Source organism: Capra hircus, chromosome 1, assembly GCF_001704415.2.
Source record: "Capra hircus breed San Clemente chromosome 1, ASM170441v1, whole genome shotgun sequence".
NCBI lineage: Eukaryota > Metazoa > Chordata > Mammalia > Artiodactyla > Bovidae > Capra > Capra hircus.
This window is the reverse complement of record NC_030808.1, coordinates 132,345,168-132,366,347: the sequence shown is the minus strand read 5'-3', so window position 1 is coordinate 132,366,347 and position 21,180 is coordinate 132,345,168. Positions and strand designations below refer to the sequence as shown.

Here is a 21,180-nt window from a genome sequence, read left to right as displayed (position 1 = left end):
TTCTTGGGCGTCTCCTGTGGCTCAGCTGGTCAAGAATCCACCTGCTGTGCGGGAGACCTGGATTTGATCCCTGGGTTGTGAAGATTCCCTGGAGAAGGGAAAGGCTACCCACTCCAGTATTCTGGCCTGGAGAATTCCATGGACTGTATCGTCCATGGGGTCCCAAAGAGTCAGACACGACTGAGTGACTTTCACTTTCATTCTGACTGGTGTGAAATGATACCTCACTGTACGTTTTGATTTGCACTTCTCTAATAATTACTAATTTTGAGCATCTTTTCATGTATTTTTTAGCCATCCGTATGTCTTCTTTAGAGAAATGTCTATTTAGATATTGTGCCATATTTTGACTGTTTTGGGTTTTTTTTTTTTTTGAGCTTTATGAGCTGTTTGTACGTGGGAGATTTATCCTTTGTCTGTTGCTTTTATTACAAATATTTTCTTCCATACTGAGAGTTGTCTTTTTGTTTATGTTTCCTTTGCTGTGCAAAAGCTTTTAAAATTAGGATTCATTTGTTTATTTATTTATTTCAATCCACCTCTCAAGGAGGTGGATTGAAAAATATCTTGCTGAGTTTTATAGTATCCAGCTTTACATTTAGGTCTTTAATACATTTTGAGTTTATCTTTGTGTATGATGTTACAGAGTGTTCTAATTTCATTCGTTTACATATAGTTCTCCAGTTTTCCCTGTACTACTTACTGAAGACTTTCCTTCTTCCAGTTTATATTCCTGCCTTCTGTCATAGACTGGGTGCCTATAGGTACATGGGTTTATCTCTGAACTTTCTATTCTGTCCATTTAATGCAGTTTTAAATGGGACTGCTTTCATGCCTTCTTTTTCTGATAGCTCATTACTAGTATATAGAAAAGCAACAGATTCTGGTATATTAATCTCGTGTCCTGCAACTTTACTAAATACATTTGTTAGTTCTAATAGTACATTAGTGGACATTTTAAGGTTTTCCAAATGCAGTATCATGCTATCTGCAAATAGACAGTTTTACTTTTTCCTTTCCAATTTAGATGTCGTTCATTTCTTTTCTTCTCTGATTCTTGTGGCAAGGACTTTCAATACCATGTTAAATGGAACTGGCAAGAGTGGGGCATTCTAGGCTTGTTCCTGATTTTAGCTGCTTTCCACCACTGAGGATGATGTCAGCTGTGGGTCTGTCATGTGTGTGTGTGTGTGCTAAGTCACTTCAGTTGTGTCTGACTTTTTGTGACCGTATGGACTGTAGCATGCCAGGCTCCTTTGTCCATGGGATTCTTCAGGCAAGAATACTGGAGTGGGTTGCCATGCCCTACTCCAGGGAATCGTCCAATCCAGGGATTAAACCTGTGTCTCTTACATCTCCTGCACTGGTAGGCAAGTTCTGTACCACTAGGGCCTCTTAAGTTTGTCATAAATAGGCCTTATTATTTGACATATGCTTTCTTGATATCAACTTTGATGAGAGCTGTTGAATTCTGTCAAATGCTTTTTCTGTGCCTACTGAAATGATGTGGTTATATTCGCCGTTTTGTCAATGTGGTGTATCACTGATTCATTTGCAGATATTAAATTATCCTTATATCTGTATAATAAATTCCAGTTGATCACGGTATATGATCTTTTTCCTATATTGCTGAATTAGCTCCATTCATATTTTGTTGAGAATTTCTGCACTTTTATTTATCACAGACATTAGTCTCTAGTTTTCTTTTTTTGATAGCTCAGTTGGTAAAGAATCTGCCTGCAATGCAGGAGACCCCAGTTCAATTCCTGGGTTGGGAAGATCCCTCGGAGAAGGGATAGGCTACCCACTCCAGTATTCTTAGGCTTCCCTTGTGGCTCAGCTGGTAAAGAATCTGCCTACAATGCGGGAGACCTGGGTTCAATTCCTGGGTTAGGAAGATCCCCTGGAGAAGGGAAAGGCTACCCACTCCAGCATTCTGGCCTGGAGAATTCCATGGACTGTATGGTCCATGGGCTCGCAAAGAGTCAGACATGACTGAGTGACTTTCACTTTTTGAAGTATCATTGTCTGGTTTTGGTACTGGGTAATGGTGGCTTCATGGAATGAATTTGAAAGTGGTTTTCAATTCTTAGAAATAGTTTGAGAAGGACAGGTAGTACCTTTTCTTTATGTGTTTGGTAGAATGTCTCTATGTAGCCATTGGATCTTGGACTTAAATTTGCTGGGAGTTTTTTGACTACTAATTCAATTTTACTATTAGTGACTGTTCAGCTTAGATTACTTCTTCCAGAATCAGTCGTGAAAGATTGTAAGTTTCTAGAAATTTACCCATTTTTTCCCTAGGTTTCCAATCTGTTTGCATATAACTTCTCATAGTACTCTCTTTTGAGTTTTTCATATGTCTGTGATATTGGTTATAGTTTCTCCTCTTTCATTTCTTATTTTGCTTATTTGGGTTCTCTCTCTCTCTCTTTTTAACAAGCCTGGCTGAAGACTTTTCCATTTTGCTTATGTCTGGAAAGAAATCAGCTCAGCTTCACTGATCTTTCCTATTGCATCTTTTGGGGGGGGTGGATGGGGGGCTCTATTTCATAAATATCCTCTCTGATCTTTATTATTTCTTTATCCTGCTGACTTTGGGCTTTGTTCTAACTCTTTCAATTGGTAGGTTACGTTGTTTGTTTGAGATTTTTCTTGTAGACCTGTATTGCTACAAACTTCCCTGTGAGAGCTGCTTTTCTATATCCCATGGATTTTGGCAAGTTGTGTTTTTATTTCCATTTGTCTTGAGGTATTTCCTGACTTCCTCTTTAATTTCTTCATTGATTCACTGATTTTTTTTTTAAACAGTAGCATTTTTTTTCTTTTTTTGGCAAAGAACTACATGCCTGAGTTTGCAAAGGACCTTTTAAAATACATACAAGGAATTCATGTGCCAATCAAATTTGTGCCCAGTAGGTTGCAACAGATGCTTGGGTCCATCTACGGGAAAAGGAGTCCACTTCAGACGCAAAAATGGGCCAGAGCTCAAAAGGTGACCTAGAAGTCTAAGGATGTAATACAATCTTGTGATTCTCAATGACATACTTAAATCATCCAGAGAGAAAAACTGGGATACATTAACTGAGGACCTGGACTTGCCTGGGTCTGGCAGATTATTCATGTCAAACCCCTGACCACCAGCCATAGGCAAGGATGATGCCTCACTGTCATAAGGCTTGGTCAGGCTATGGTATTACTATTCCAGTCTGGCATGTGGACGCCAAAACTATCATAGCTACCCTTGAATAAAAAATACATCATATTTTTGGATACCCCATGCGATTTGACTCTGTCCAAGGAAAATCTTTCACTGCCCAAGCAAGACAACAATGGGCATACTCCTATGGACTATGGAGACTAAACACTCCAGTTCAAGGGAACAAGGCTCTGTAAGACATGTTGGGAAATACTCAGTTTGATAGTGGTAGAAATGAGCTAGGCAGTCACAGAATTACACCATGCCTACAAAATAACAATCTCAACATGTCAATCATTATTTTGATTTTTTCTCCTTGGAGTGTACAACTATGGGATGGTCTGAGGTTCTGTATACCAATGTATTCCAGACAGGGCTCCTTGACTCTAGTCTTGATGTGATGCTTCCCATGGGCACTTTCCTTCTATGGGATACCACAAAGATAGGAGATGAAACCAAGTAGTACCAGGGTGTTAGCTAGGATCGTTCTAGTAGTGCTGGCATGCTGCTAACCATTCCAATCAGGTGGGTGATGTTATCATGCGTGTGAAGTTTGTGCAATCCTCAGACTGGTTAATTGAAGCTAAAAACTTTGTGTTTTGGTTCAAGTAAAACAAGTGTGATGCAAGAAAGTAGGAGAACTGTACACATAAGCTAAAAGTAAAAACACTACAGTCATATTTCCTAACTGTAAAGGACAGAGAAAGGCAAGCTACAGTCATGAGCATAAATACAAAAAGAGAGTAAGATACTTAGCCCACAGCACAAGATTACTAAAGGTCTATTTAAATTAGATCTCTTCTGTGTCATTCTCAATGTTAGAAGTAAAACGAATGGGTAGGGATTTGGAAATAAGTTTTGGTGGAGAGAAAGACAAACTGAATTTCTAACAACTCCTTTAGCTAAACTAGAAATTGTTTGTCTTTCTATTGGCCAAAACTTATACTTTAAAACTTACACAAACCAGCAGCATAATAAAAATGCTGTTTGTCTTATTTTTACTGTAGTTTATAGTAAACTATAAAATAGTAATATATAATAGTTATATAGTAATATAATATATAATAGTATGTATTATAATATTCTAAAATAAAAATAGAATATCAATTTATTCTGTACACCTTAAACTGAAACGATAAAGGCAATTATACTGTAATAAAAATGGAAAAATGCAATTGATAATTAAAATGCAAATCTTAAAAAAAAGAGAGAAGAAATTTTATCAGCTCATTAGAAAAGGCACAGGTTGGGTCTGAACACAGAAGCCATATCCTATACAATGAGCAGTTTCAACCATATGATTAAATGGAGAGAAAGGAAATTATTTTGGTCCTCAGAGAAAAAAAAAAAAAGGTGATGAAAAGGGAATGACAAAAAAGAAAGTTTAGAAATAAATATTTAATACTTATTCCCTTTTCTGAGTAAAGCAACTGGAGATCACACAAGAAGTTTTTTAAATCCTTCTATGGAAAACTCTTTAAATCATTTTATCAACAATATAAAAGAGAAATCTACCTCTTCCTTTATCTTGACAGAAGATTTCTATAAACACAGTTTAGCAATTTATTTGAAAAGGGTGGTTATTTTTTGATAAGTAACATCAAATTGGTATTTCCCCCAGATTTCGTAGACATACATAAGTTCCGCTAAAACTAGTAAATGTTATTGTTACTGAAATTCAGTACAATACTCTACTAGGGAGATAAGGAAAGGAAGAAAACTGGTATGGTAGTAGTGGGGAATAAAAATGAAAGACTTTAAACTTATTCCTACTAAGAAGTTGGTCTTTTCGGGTTTAATAGTGTGGATATGCCCGCATAATGGCACAGGGTGAAATCCTGTAATGTCTCATGTGTAGTAAAATTTAACTGGATGCACCTGAGATGAGCCTTAGACGTGAAGGTCCCCAAAACCCCATGAAGACTGGAGAATGAAAACGAAATCGAGCATGGGATTTATTAGTGAAGAGAAAAGAATCTGAATTGCTAGGGAAAATAAATATTCAGGAAAAAATTCGCTATGTACATACTAAGTGATTTCCCCTCACATGAGGTAGGAAATAAGAACCATCTATTTCCATCTAACCTTCTAATTATCAAATAAAAATCAATAATTGTGAAACTGACCAACCCATCTGTGATGCTCTGAAAAATCTCTTATAGCAAAAATGGCATTAGTAAATTCCACTGGGAACTTTCATTATAATTTATGTGATTTTGTCATTTTGTAAATATCTTTTATAATACTTAGCACACTACTATTAAAAAAACATGTCTGGGGGATAGATCAAGATGGCAGAGGAGTAGGATGTGGAGCTCATCTTCCCACAGATACATCAAAAATACATTTACGTGTGGAACAACTCTCATGGAACATCTACTGAACACTGGCAGAAGACTTCAGACTTCCAAAACGACATGAAAAGTGGGTAGGGCAAAAGGAAAATGATAAAAAGAGAAAGGAATACAGACAAGACCTATGCCTCTGGGAGGGAGCTGTGAAAGAGGAGTGCTTTCATCACACGAGCAAGTCCTCTCACTAGCAGGGACACAAGTGGAGCTTTGGAGCCTCAGAGAGCCCAGCAATAGGTGTGCAGAGGGCAAAGCTGAGTCAGGTCCTGACCACCCAGCACTCTCCAGCCTGAGCTATCTGGAGATGGTGGGGGCAGGGTACCAAGACTCAGGCTTCAGCGACCCTGGGGACTGGACTGGAGTTGGCTGCATGAAGACAGCCTGAGGGGCTAAAGTGCAGTGCACTACAACCAAAGGAGTCTAGGAGGAAGCCTGGGCCTGCCAGAGAGCCATGGGACCATTGTTAGGAGGTGTGTGACGAGCGAGGTGGGCCAATGCTGCTTTCTCCATGCACTTGCAGGCAGCAGGGCTCTGCCTACATGAACTCCAGGGGAGGCTGTGAGCTGTGGCTGTCATCTTGGACTCCAGGTGCAGGCACAGACTGCTGCTGTTGCAGTCACCTTGCCAAGAATTCTGTGAGTGGGTGTCACTGGCCCCACCTTCCCAGAAGTCAGCATGGCCTGTCACTGCTGAGGGTCCTGTGATCCAGGACCAACATCCCTGAAGTGAGGATGGCCCACTGCTGCCGAAGAGGACTCTGTGACCTGGCACCAATCACTGCTCCCACCTCCCAAGGGTGCATGACACACTGTCGCTACTTAGGGCCCCACGCTCAGTGGCCAACTTTCCTCAAGAGTGGTGACTTGCTGCTGCCCCTGCTAGGGACCCACGATTTGGAGATAATCACTGACGTGCCTCCCTGGGAGCGAGCACCAGCACACCTGCTATCAAAGGGACAACAGCCAGCATAGGCTAAGGAAAGAGAGAGCAAGCATCTAAACCAAAAGCAACCCACAAGTCAAAAACAAAAACTGAACCCACACAAGCTACACAGGGACATTGTTGTTCAGTCACTGATCGGTGTTTGACTCTTTAAGACCCCATGGATTGCAGCATGCCAGGCTTCCCTGTCCTTCACTATCTCAAGGAGTTGGTCAAACTCATGTCCATTGAGTCAGTGTTGTCATCCAACCATCTAATCCTCTGTCACCTCCTTCTCCTCCTGCCCTCAATCTCTCCTCGTATCTGAGTCTTCTCAATGAGTCAGCTCTTCACATCAGGTGGCCAAAGTACTGGAGCTTCAGCTTCAGCATTAGTCTTTCCAATGAATATTCATGGTTGATTTCCTTTACGACGGACTAGTTTGATCTCCTGGCTGTGCAAGGGACTCTCAAGAGTCTTCTCCAACAACACAGTTCAAAGGCATCAATTCTTCAATGCTCAGCCTTCTTTATGGTACAACTCTCACATCTGTACATGAATACTGGAAAAACCATAGCTTTGACTCGACAGACCTTTGTTGGCAAAGTGGTATCTCTGCTTTTTAATACATTGTTTAGGTTTGTCAAAGCTTTTCTTCCAAGGAGCAAGTGTCTTTTAATCTCATAGCTGCAGTCACCATCTGCAGTGATTTTGGAGCCCAAGAAAATAATTTTTGTCACTGTTTCCATTTTATTCCCATTTATTTGCCATGAAGTGATGGGACCGGATGCCATGATTTTAGTTTACTGAATGTTGATTTTTAGGCCAGCTTTATCATTCTCCTCTTTCACTTTCATCAAGAGGCTCTTTACTTCCTCTTCACTTTCTGCCATGAGGGTGGGTGTCATCTGCATAACTGAGGTTATTGATATTTATGCTAGCAATCTTGATTTCAGCTTGAGCTTCATACAGCCAGGTATTTTTCATGACGTACTCTGTATATATGTTAAATAAGCAGGGTGACAGTACACAGCCTTGATGTGCTCTTTTCCCAATCTGGAACCGGTCTGCCTTGACATACTCCTTTCCCAGTTTGGAACCAGACTTGTTCCATGTCAGGTTTGAACTGTTGCTTCTCAACCTCCATACAGATTTCTCAGAAGGCAGGTAAGTTCGTCTGGTATTCCCATCTCTTGAAGAACTTTCCACAGTTTGTTGTGATCCACACAGCTAAAGGCTTTAGCAGAGTCAATGAAGCAGAAGCAGATGTTTTTCTGGAATTGCCTTGCTTTTTCTCTGATGCAACGGGTGTTGGCAAGTTGATTTCTGGTTCCTCTGCCTTATCTAAATACAGCTTGTACATATGGAAGTTCTTTGTTCACATACTGCTGAGGCCTAGCTTGAAGGATTTTAAGCATTACCTGTTAGCATGTGAAATGAGTGCAACTGTGCAGTAGTCTGAACATTCTTTGACATTGCCTTTCCTTGGGATTGGAATGAAAACTGAGCTTTTCCAGTCCTGTGGCCACTGCTGAGTTTTCCAAATTTGCTGGCATATTGTTTGTGGTGATTCTTCTTCCTAAGGCCCCCTTCACTTCGCACTCCAGGCTATCTGGCTCTAGGTGAGTGATCACACCATTGTGGTTATCTGGGTCATTAAGACCTATTTTGCACAGTTCTTCTGTGTATTCCTGCTACCTCTTCTTAATATTTCTGCTCCTGTTAGGTCCATACTGTTTCTATCCTTTATTGTGTTCATCTCTGCATGAAATGTTTCCTTGGTATCTCTAATTTTCTTGAAGAGACTGCTAGCCTTTCCCATTTTATTGTTTTCCTCTATTTCTTTGCACTGTTCACTTAAGAAGGCATTCTTATCTCTCCTTGCTATTCTTTGGAACTTTGCATTCAGATGGGTATATCATTCCTTATCTCCTTTGCTTTTGCTTCTCTTCACTCTTGCTGATAAACAGGCTTCTAAGACCACAGTAGATAACTGTTCCTCCTAAACTCAGAGTAAGAGAAATATAAGAAAATGAAAAAGCAGAGGAATCACTTTCAGTTAAAAGACCAAGAAAATGCCCCTGAAGGAATAAACAATGTAACAGACCTCTTCAGTATAACAGATACGGACTTCAAAAAGGAGGTATTGAAAATATTGCAGAAATTAATAAACACTATTGATGAAAATGCAGGTTATTATAAAAAGGAAGTAGAAGCTATAAGGAGGTGCCAAGAAAAATTAGAAAATTCCTTTCCTGAGACAAAACCTGAGCTCAAGGCAATGAATAGCAGAACGAATGCAGAAGAAAGAATAAGTGACCTGGAAAATAAGACTGATTAAAAACTATCGAATCAAGGTAGCAGACAGAATGCCAGATCCCCCCCTCCCCCGAAACCCAAAAAAACCCAACATAAAGAGACCTACAGGATAATATAAAGTGGGCTAATCTATGCATAATAGGAATTCCAGAAGAGGAAAAAGGAGGACAGAGGATTAAAAATGTATTTGATGAAATTATGGCAGAAAATTTCCCAAACTTAAAGAAGGAAACAGATATCCAGATACAGAAAGCACAGAAGGTCCCAAACAAGATGAACACAATCAGATATACACAAACACGTATTATAATAAAAAAAAAGGCACAAGTTAAAAGGAGAGGATTCTAAAGGCAGGAAGAGAAAAGTTGGGTTTGTTTTTTTTTTTTTACAAGCAATTCCCATAAGGCAGTCAGCTGATTTCTCTACAGAAATACTGCAGGCCAGAAGGGAGTGATGAAATATATTGAGAATCTTAAAAGAGAAAAATCTGCAACCTAGAATATTCTAGCCAGCAAGATTATAATTTAGAGTAGGATGAGAAATAAATAATTTTTCAGAGAAGCAGAAATTAAAACAACATAGCAATATTAAACCTATCCTAAAATAAATATTGAAAGGTCATTGCTAAATAGAAAAGAAGAAATAGGAAGGAGGAAATCACAACTGGAAAGTAAAGCATTTAAATTAGCCATAATACAGATGAAAAGGGGGGAAAAAAACCCTACTTGCGAAAGTAATGATAAACACAAGGAACAGCAAAGGGATAAATATGAAGATATAAAAAGGGACATCAAAAGCACAAAATGTAAGGAAGGAGAGTAAGAAAATGCAAATTTTTTTTCTTTTAAGAATGTATTTGAGCCCATATGAGTATCAGTCTAAATCAAGTGGATTAGGAAGGAGTTAACAGACTTGAAAAAACAGGGCAATGACAAATTAAAAATATAAAAGAAATCCATAGACTTTAAAGCAAAGGCTGAAAGATAAAGGGCATTAATAATGATAAAAGGATCAATAAAATAAGAGGATTTTTACCCACTTCAATATATATGCACCTAATATACAAGCACCCCAATACTAACAGAACATAAAGGGAGAAATCAATATGAATACACTAACAGCAGGAGACTCTAACATCCTACTCACACCAATAGACAGATCTTCCATACAGAGAATCAATAAGGCAACGTAAGTCCTTAATGATACAACAGAACAGCTTCGCTTAACTGGTATTTTCAGGATACTACATCCAAAAAAGAAAACAAACGAAAAAACAAAACCCCAAGTAAATTCTTTTCAAGTGCACATGGAACATTCTCTAGGACTGACCACATCCTGGGGCACAAAACTAACCTTAAATAGTACAGAAACTGTTTTAAGTATCTTCTCTGACCACAACGGCATGAAACTAGAAATCAACCACAGGAGAGAAATGAGAAAAAAATGATGACCTGGAGACTAAATAACATGCTGCTGAAAAATGGGTCAATGAGGAAATCATAATAAAAGAATTTTAAAAATACCTTGAGACAAATGACAATGAAAACACAATCATAAAAAATCTGGATGCAGCAAAAGCAGTTCTCAGAGGAATGTTCAGAGTGATAACAGGCCTTGATCAAAAACCAAAAAATTTCAAGTAAACACCCTAAACTATCACCTAAAAGAATTAGAAAAAGGAGAACAAAAACAATAACAAAAAATTAAAGTCAAAGGAGTGAAATAATAAAGATCAGGGTGGAAAGAAAATAAAGATTAAAAAAAAAAACAAAACCAACAAATCCAAGAGCTGGTTCTTTGAAAGGGTAAACAAAATTGACAAACCTCTGGCCAGACTCACCAAGAAGAAAAGAGATGGCACCCAAATAAACAAAATAAGAAGTGAAAAAGGAGTAATTTCAATTGACAGGGCTGGTGGGGGGGAAAAGGTAAGAGAATACTGCAATTATACAGCAACAAATTGACAACTTAGAAGAAATGGACAACTTTGTAGAAAAATATAGACAACCAAACGTGAATCAAGAAGAAATAAATAATTTGAAAAGACTGATCACTAAAAGTAAAATACAACCTGTAATTAAAAAACGTCCTAAAAAAAATTCAGTCCAGGACTGGGTGGTTTCACGGACAACTTCTGCAAACATACATACAAGAATGTATACTGATTCTTGTTAAACTCTTAGAAAAGACTCAAGAGGAGGGAACACTCTCAGAGACAATCTATGAAGCCCCATCACCCTGATACCAAAATCAGACTAAGACATTACCAAAAAAGAAAATGACATGTCAGTATCTTTGATGAATGTAGATGCAAAAATTCTCAACAACACATAGAAAAGACAATATACCATGACTATGTGAGATTATATCCCAGATTTACAAGGATAGTTCAAAATATGCAAATAAATGAGTGTAATAACATCACATTAACAAAAAAAAGTAAAAAAACACACGATTATCTCAAGAGATGTAGAAAAAGTATTTGACAAATTCATGATAAAAATTCTTACCAAAGTCAGAAAAGAGGGAACAAAGCTCAACATACTAAAAGCCATTTATAGCAGAGCCACTATAATACTCAATGAGGTAAAATGGAGAGCCTTCGCAGTAAAGGCTGGAATAAGACAAGGATACCCACTGTCACCACTTCTATTTAATACAGTTTCGGAAGTTCTACCCACATCAATCAAACAAGGAAAAGAAATAAAAGGTATCCAAACTGGAAGGTAAAAGTTTTACTATATGTAGACGAGATGATACTATACACAGAAAATTCCAAGGACTCCACACGAAAACTAATAGATATAAAAAGTGAATTCAGCAAAGTAGAATACAAGATTAACATTCAGAAATCAGTTGCATTCCTTTACACAACAATGAAATATCAGAAGGGGAATGTAAAAAAAAAATACTATTTAAAAAAATTACATCAAAAATAAAATACCTAGGTATAAACCTGACCAAGGAGGCGAAAGACTTATATGCTAAGAACTACAAAATATTAATAAATGGAATAAAAAATTCATAAAATGGAAAAATAACCCATGCTTTTTAAATTTGAATAATTAACTGTTAAAGAGGCACTACTAGCCAAACTAATCCAGAGACTTAATGCCATCCCTATCAAAATACTCATGACATTTTCCACAGAACTATAGCAAATTTATATTGAACGATAAAAGACCCAGAATTGCCAGAGCATTCTGGAAAGAAAAAAAAAAGAAAAAAGCAAGCAGAAGGCATAACTCTCCCAGACTTCAGACAAGACTACAAAGCTACAGTAATCCAAACAGTGCGGTATTGGTACAAAAACAGGCATATGAATCAAAGGAATAGAAGGCCCAGAAATAAACCTACACAACCATGATCAATTAATCTTTGACAAATGGGACCAGAATATACAATGGAAAAAAGAAAGTCTCTGTAGCTAGTTGTGCTAGGAAAGCTAGAGACCTGCAGGTATCAATAAGTCAATGAAGTTAGAACACATCCTCACACAATGCACAAAAATATACTTGAAATAGCTTAAAGACTAAACATAAGACACCATAAAACTCCTAGAAAATAGCATGAGCAAAACAGTCTCTGACATAAACTGTACCAGTGTTTTCTTAGATCGGTGTCCCAAGACAATAGAAATAAAAAATAAACCAATGAGACATAATAAAATTTATATACTTCTGTACAGCAAAGGAAACCATTAAAAAAAAAAAACACTGAAAAAAACCTATGGAATGGGAGAAAGCATCTGCAAATGATGTGACAGACAAGGGCTTAATCTCCAAAATATACAAACAACTCAATACAATTTAACAACAAAAAAGCAAATAACCCAATCAAAATGTGGGTAGACAACCTTGATAGACCTTTCTCCAAACAAGACATACAAAAGGCCACTAAGTACATGAAAAGATGCTCAGTGTAACTAAATTATTAGAGAAATGCAAATGAAAACTACAATGAGGTACCACCTCACACGGTCAAAATGGTCATCATTAAAAAGTCTGCAAGTAATAAATGCTAGAGAGGATGTGGCAAAAAGGGAACTTTTCTACACCGTTGGTGGGAAGGAAAGTTTGTACAGTCACTATGGAAAACAGAATAAAGGTTTCTCAGAAAACTATAAAAACAGAATTATTATATGATCCAGTAGCCCCACTGCTGGGAATATACGTGGACAAAACTGTCAGTCAAAAAGATATGTGTACCCTTATATTCCTGGCAGCACTGTTCACAATAGCCAAAACACAGAAACGATGTAAATATCCATTGACAGATGAATGGATTAAGATGTGGTAAATATAAACAATGAAATAGTACTCAGCCATAAAAAAAAAAATGAAATAATGCCACTTGCAGCAACATGGATGCATCATACTAAGTGAAGTTAAGTCAGAAAGAGCAAGACAAATACCATGAGAACTCTCATGTGGAATCTAAAATATGCTACAAACGAACCTACCTATGAAACAGAAACAGACTCACTGACATATAGAACAGACTTGTGGTTGCCATGGGGAAGGGGGAGAGGGAGAGAGATGGACTAGGAGGCTGAGGTTGGTAGATGAAAACTATTACATTCAGAATGGATAAAAAACAAGGTCCTAATATATAGCACAGGAAACTATACTGAATATCCAGTGATAAATCATATTGGAAAGGAATATAAAAAAAGGAATGTATGTATCTGTATAACTGAGTCACTTTGCTGTACTACAGAGTTTGGATAATATACACTATTTTTCAATTTAAAAAATTTTAAAACTTGCCAACCTATTAAAAAAAATAAATTGCCCTGAGCTCTTTAAAAATAAAAAACTAAAAATGACCTACACGTTAACAATGGTAACATACAGAAAATAAGTCTTAATTGTGGACACAATGGAGAAAAGAGAGGGTAGGATGAAGGGAGAAAGTAGCATTGACATATATATATTCAGTTCAGTTGCTCAGTCGTGTCCGACCCTTTGAGACTCCATGGACAGCAGCACCTCAGGCCTCCCTGTCCATCACCAAGTCCTGAAGCTTGCTCAAACTCATATCCATTGAGTTGGTGATGCCATCCAACCATGTCACCCTCTGTCATTCCCTTCTCCTCCTACCTTCAATCTTGCCCAGCATCAGGGTCTTCTCCAATGAGTCAGTTCTTTCCATCAAGTGGCCCAAGTACTGGAGCTTCAACTTCAGCTTCAGTCTTTCCAATGAATACTCAGGACCGATTTCCTTAGGATGGACAGGTTTGATCTTCTTGCAGTCGAAGGGACTCTCAAGAGTCTTCTCCAACACCAAAGCTCAAAATCATATATTCTTTGGCACTCAACTTTCTTTATGGTTCAACTCTCATATCCATACATGACTACTGGAAAAACCATAGCTTTGACTAGATGGGCCTTTGTTGGCAAAGTAATGCCTCTGCTTAATATGCTGTCTAGGTTGGTCATAGCTTTTCTTCCAAAGAGCAAGTATCTTTTAATTTCCTGGCTGCAGTCAATATTTCCAGTGATTTTGGAGCACAAGAATAAAGTCTCTTACTGTTTCCATTGTTTCCATGTCTACTTGCCATGAAGTGATGGGATTGGATGCCATGATCTTAGTTTTTTGAATGTTGAGTTTTAAACCAGCTTTTTCACTCTCCTCTTTCACTTTCATCAAGGGGCTCTTCAGTTCCTTCTTGCTTTCAGCCATAAGGGTGGTGTCATCTGCATATCTGAGGTTATTGATATTTTTCCCGGCAATCTTGATTCCAGTTTATGCTTCATCCAGCCCGGCATTTTGCATGATGTACTCTTGCGTATAAGTTAAATAAGCAGGGTGACATTAGACAGCCTTGATATACTCCTTTCCCAATTTGGAACCAGTCTGTCGTTCCATGACCAGTTCTAACTATTGCTTCTTGACCTGCATACAGATTTCATGAGGCAGGTAAGGTGGCCTGGTAGTCCCATCTCTTTAAGAATTTTCCACAGTTTGTTGTGATCCACACAGTCAAAGGCTTTGGTGTAGTCAATAAGGCAGATGTTCCAGATGTTTTTCTGGAACTCTCTTGCTTTTTCAATGATCCAGTGGATGTTGGCAATTTGATCTCTGGTTCCTCTGCCTTTTCTAAATCCAGCTTAAATATCTGGAATTTCTTGGTTCAGGTACCGTTAAAGCCTCGCTTGGAGAATTTTGAGCATTATTTTGCTAGCATGTGAGACAAGCGCAGTTGTGTAGTACTTTGAGCATTCTTTGGCACTGCCTTTGTTTGGGACTGGAAAGAAAACTGACCTTTTCCAGTTCTGTGGCCACTACTCAGTCTTCCAGATTTGCTGGCATATTGAGTGCAGCACTTTCACAGCATCATCTTTTAGGATTTGAAATAGCTCAACTGGAATTCCATCACCTCCTCTAGCTTTACTTCTTAGTGATACTTCCTATGGCCCACTTGACTTCACATTCCAGGATGTTTGGCTCTTAGTTGAGTGATCACACCATTGTGGTTATCTGGGCCATGAAGATCTTTTTGCCACCTCTTCCTAATAGAGTCTACTTCTGTTAGGTCCATACTGTTTCTGTCCTTTATTGAGCCCATTTTTGCATGAAATGTTCCCTTGGTATTTCTAATTTTCTTCAAGACACCTCTAGTCTTTCCCATTCTACTGTTTTCCTCTATTTCTTTGCATTGATCACTGAGGAAGAGTTTCTTGTCTCTCCATGATATTCTTTGGAACGCTGCATTTAAATGTGTATAATTTTCCTTTTCTCCTTTGTCTTTCACTTTTCTTCTTTTCTCAGCTAGTTGTAAGACCTCCTCAGACAACCTTTCTGCCCTTTTGCATTTCTTTCTCTTGGGGATGGTCTTGATCACTGCCTCTTGTACAATGTCATGAACCTTTATCCATAGTTCTTCTGGCACTCTGTCTAGCAGGTCTAATCTCTTGAATCTTTGTCTTTTCCATTGTATAATCATAAAGGATTTGATTTAGGTCATACCTGAATGGCCTACTGGTTTTCCCTACTTTCTTCAAATTAATTTTGCAATAAGGAGCTTATGATCTGAGCCACAGTCAGCTCCTGGTCTTGCTTTTGCTGACGGTATAGAGCTTCTCCATCTTCAGCTGCAAAAAATATAATCAATCTGAGTTCGATGTTGACCATCTGGTGATGTCTATGTGTAGAATCATCTCTTGTGTTGTTGGAAGAGGGTGTTTGCTATGACCAGTGTGTTCTCTTGGCAAAATTCTGTAAGTCTTTGCCCTGCTTCATTTTGTACTTCAAGGCCAAACTTCAGGTATCTCGTGCCTTTCTACTTTTGCATTCCAGTCCCCTATGATGAAAAGGAATCTTCTTTTGGTATTAGTTTTAGAAGGTCTTGTAGGTCTTCATAGAAACCATTCACCTTCAGCTTCTTCAGCATTACTGGTTCAGGCATAGACTTGGAATACTGTGATACTGAATGGTCTGCCATGGAAACCAACACAAATCAGTCTGTCGTTTTTGAGATTGTACCCAAGTACTGCAATCTGGACTCTTTTGTTGACTATGAGGGCTACTCCATTTCTTCTAAGGGATTCTTGCCTAAAGTAGTAGAGATAATGGTCATCTGAATTAAATTTGTCCATTCCAGTCCATTTTGGTTCACTGATTTCTAAAATGTCAATGTTCACTTTTGCCACTTTTGCGTGTTTGGCCACTTCCAATTTACATTGATTCATGGACCTAACATTCCAGGTTCCTATGCAACATTGTTCTTTAGAGCATTGGACTTCACTTCCATCACTAGTCATATCCAGAATTGGGCTCTGTTTTCACTTTGACTCTGTCTCTTCATTCTTTCTGGAGTTATTTCTCCACTCTTCTCCAGTAGCATATTGGGCATCTACCAACCTGGGAAGTTCATCTTTCAGGGTCCTATCTTTTTGCCTTTTCATACTGTTCGTGGGGTTCTGAAGGCAAGAATACTGCAGTGGTTTGCCATTCCCTTCTTCAGTCGACCATGTTTTGTCATAACTCTCTACCATGACTCATCCATCTTGGGTGACCCTACATAGCATGGCTCATAGTTTCATTGAGTTAGACAAGGCTGTGGTCCATGTGATTAGGTGGCTAGTTTCCTGTTATTGTGGATTTCATTCTGTCTGCCCTCTGGTGAATGAGGATAAGAGGCCTATGGAAGCTTCTTGATGTCAGAGCCTACACTATCATGTAAAAATGGATAACTAGTGGAAAGCTGCTATATAACACAGGGAGCCCAGCCTGGCTCTCTGTGATGACCTAGAGGGGTTGGATGTGAGCAGAGGAGGCTCAAGAGGGAGAGGAAATGTATAAAATTATTTCTGATTCACATTGTATGCAGAAACCAACACAATATTGTAAAGCCATTATCCTCCAATTAACAAATTTTTAAAAAATAGCATAAAAAAGAAAGTCAAGGAATATTACCAAAATTATCCTAAAAGTCTAAAAATAAAATTGCACTTAAAAAGATAAAATACTGGGCTTCCCTTGTGGCCCAGTGGTAAGGAATTCACCTGCCAATATAGGAGATAAGGGTTCAAATCCCTGATCTAGGAAGATCCCGCATGCCATGGAACAACTAAGCCCATGTGCCACAACTCCTGAGCCTGTGCTCTAGAGATCAGAAAGTGCAACTACTGAAGCCCACGTTCCCTAGAGCCTGTGCTCTGCAGAAAGAGAAGCCACAACATTGAAAAGCCTACATACCACAACCAGAATGTAGCTCAAGCTTGCCACAACTAGAGAATAGCTGGCATAGCAATGAAGATGAAGCACAGCCAAAAATAAATAAATAAACAGAAATTTAAAATGTTTTCTAATACCTATGATACTCATAACAATTCAAATAATGGAATATAGCAACTTTCAAAACAGACTGCTGTGAGATTTAGTTTTTTTCTGTGAAAATCTGGCAGTTCAAGTTATAGGAATCTAGGTTATTCAATATAAAAATTCCAGTGCTTTCTCATTCCTATCCTTTGTTATTTTAATGATTACATATCCAGTATTCAATACTGTGGGATTCCTTTTATATCAGCGCCTTTTCTAAGAGATGGGAAGTACAGAAATAGTTTAAGATCAAATATTCTAAAATCCAACAAATCTATTCACCTCTGATAAAAGTTCTACTATGTATATGACTCTTGAGAATCAAAATAAGAAAGCTTACTTAGTTTCTATATATTAAGAGAAACAAGGAATCTCTTTCGATTATTAACTAAGAAAAAGACTGTAATAATAATTGTAATTAGCTTCTTAAGATACTATATCTTCTTAAATTTAGATGTATCAGGCTGTCAGTGGTGGTTTAAGATAGCATTACAACTAAGACAAGAGTTTTGAGACGTGCTAATGTTTTAAGTTTCATCATGGCCACAAGTAAACAGTATTCAGCTATATCATCTCAAATTTCATTATTATTACACTTTTTGGAAAAAAAGCCAACAAATGCCATCTTAATTTCAAGCTTTTTACCGTTAATATTTGCACAAAGCATATCTTCTATCAAAGCTGAGAACAGAGTAACTTACCCTGTCATGAAGAGTCCAGCCAACATATTTTAGGTAACTGTCATTCAAAAAGGCATCACTATACATTTTCATCCATACTCCAATTTCTTCAATACAAATGGCTCTAATTTCAGCAATAGCATCACTAGAGGAGGAAAAAACAAAAGAAAAAACAAAGAAAGAAAAACCTCTGACTAACATTCAAAGGTAGAATGGACTTCGTACTCATTTTCAGCAAGCAACAAAAACAGTATTATGCAAATACTGGGCTTTCCAGGTGGTGCTAGTGTTAAAGAACCCGCATGCCAATGAAGGAGACATAAGAGATGGGGTTTGATTCCTGGGTTGGGAAGATCCACTGGAGAAGGAAATGGCAACCACTTCAGTATTCTTGCCTGGAGAATTCCATGGGCAGAGAAGGCTGGTGGGGTATAATCCATAGGGTCACAAAGAGTTGGACACGACTGAAGCAACTTAGCACAATCCAAATACTGTTATATATACATGCACTCTCGAATGTCTCCAATTTGAATATCTTCCATTTTTAACATGACTTCGTGGCTTCCTTGGAGGCTTAGAAGGTAAAGTGTCTCCCTGCAGTGCGGGAGACCAGGGTTCAATCCCTGTGTTGGGAAGATCCCCTAGGGAAGGAAATGGCAACCCACTCCAGTACTCTTGCCTGGAAAATTCCATGGACAGAGGAGCCTGGTAGGGTCCATGGGGTCGTGAAGAGTTGGACACGACTGAGCGACTTCACTTTTCACTTTCTATAAAAGCTACCAATAACAAACAGAAAAAAAATGCTTCTGAAAATCATCTTATTCTGACTCAAATGCTGTATTTAGACTCGGAAATGGCATTTTCAGCTTTCTGAAAACCTCACAATTATGGATGAGATCATTAAACATGTTAAAATTTCTAAGGAACTAGAGTATCAATATCCGAATACAGAATAATGTAGAATTCAAAAACTGTTTCGCTAAATAACTGTGAGTTATAAGCGAGTACACATCTAAAGAATTAAAAGAAAATGATTTTCATGAACAACAAATTAGTATTTATTAGGCAAAATTTTAGAAGCCTGTATTATTTGAAAATGTATGAGCATGTGTGTTCAGTCGCATCCGACTGTGATCCTATGGACTGTAACCCACCAGGATCCTCTGTCCATGGAATTTTCCAGGCAAGAATACAGGAGTGGGTTGCTATTTCTTTCAACAGGCTATTTTCCTGACCCAGAAATCAAACCTGTGTCTCCTGCATTGGTAGGCAGATTTTTTATTACTGTGCCACTCGGGCAGCCCTTGAAAATATAGTTTACAAAACCCAAAACCTTACTTCACGTTTAGTCACAAAAGAACCATCCTGGTAACTACACTATGAAGTTGTAGGAGAAAAAACTGCAAAAGTCAAGCTCTCTGGCTCTGTGCCCAGACAACTTTTCACCTCACCATCAGCATCCATCACAACCCTCTTGGGATTAGTTCTATTCTAAAATCTGTGCACCACAAAGACGATATTAATTTTTCACCCTATCTTTCAACAGGTTAGTAGTTCTGGCTAAAAACACTCCCAAATTATACAATATGGTAAATCCCACCTTTCTTTTGTAGATCAATCTTAAAGGTTTCTGAGCTGCCATACATCAATACATAGTTAAAACTTTAGGTAATTTTTAATTCTCCAATTTATACAAGGCAATCATCTATCAAGGTGCTTTTCTTGGTTTCTCTTTGGCGATGAGTGCTAGTATTCTAATATTTAATTCTCTGCTCTAATAAATTTTAGTGTCTTCTAAGTCCATGTCATTGCTTAAAAAATAAAAATATGAAACACTCTCTCTCAAAAGTATACTACCAATTACAGAGTTAAGGTATTCCTACATTTTTGTTGTCGCTGTTGTTAATACCCTTTTCTCTATAGCATGGAGGCGAATGATACAGACTTTGGAGCAAGATATCCTAACTCTGCTAATTACTAGCTGACAGTTACTTCCCTCTTTCTTAATTTCCTCATCAGTAAAACAATAATAATGGAATCTAGACCTCATAGTTACTGTGAGAAGGTATAACGGTGTAACTGTGAGAAGGTCTGAGAGTAAAATAAAATATTTAGAAATGTGTTTCGTGCACGTGTGCTCAGTCACTTCAGTTGTGCATGACTCTTTGTGATCCTACGGATTATAGCCTGCCAGGCTCCTCTGTCCACGGGGATTCTCAAGGCAAAAATAGTGGAGTGACTTGCCATGCCCTCCTGCAGAGGATCTTTCGAACCCAGAGATCAAACCCACGTCTCTTATATCTCATGCATTGGCAGGTGTGTTCTTTACCACTCATGCCACCTGAGAAGCTCAGAACTGTGTTCTGTACCCACTAAAACCTTCCATAAATGTTCATTATCATAATCTTTTAGTTATCATCAATCTAGACATTCACATCTAGACAAGATAATATAAAAAGCAGCTTAAGAACTGTAAAACCCTGACCTGTAAAATACTGAATGCAATAGATCAAGGGCATTTTCTAAATTCATGTCTCAACCAATTTTGTCACTAATGTTTTGCTAAAAATTTACATTTTTGGAAACAGCACAACTCTTACAAGGTGAACAAAAGCCTAAGGGAGAAAGGAATAGCAGAAGGAGTCACTACAAAGTCATACTGTATCATTCAGCTGGACTGTGAATAAGAACTAGAGAATACATAGCTTGCAGAAAATGATTAAAATACTCACTTAGAGAGTATTAAATGTTAATAAAGGGCAGTACAGGGAACACTGAACCATGTAAAATGATGGAGGGAAACAGAGGGTCAAAGAAGGCTTCTGAGAGGCAGTAATGTTTGTATAGACCCAAACAGCTGAAACTCTTTTGGTGTGCTTACTAA

The 21,180-nt window shown here is 38.1% G+C and overlaps 1 protein-coding gene across 1 annotated transcript in view; it reads right to left on the bottom strand.

The window, feature by feature from the left end:
* Nucleotides 1-21,180, bottom strand: part of STAG1 (stromal antigen 1) — a 470,948-nt gene that overhangs the window by 119,835 nt on the left and 329,933 nt on the right. The window contains exon 10 of the mRNA XM_018050852.1: nt 18,318-18,441. Within this exon, the coding sequence (XP_017906341.1) occupies nt 18,318-18,441 (124 nt within the window). The remainder of the gene's footprint in view (nt 1-18,317; nt 18,442-21,180) is intronic.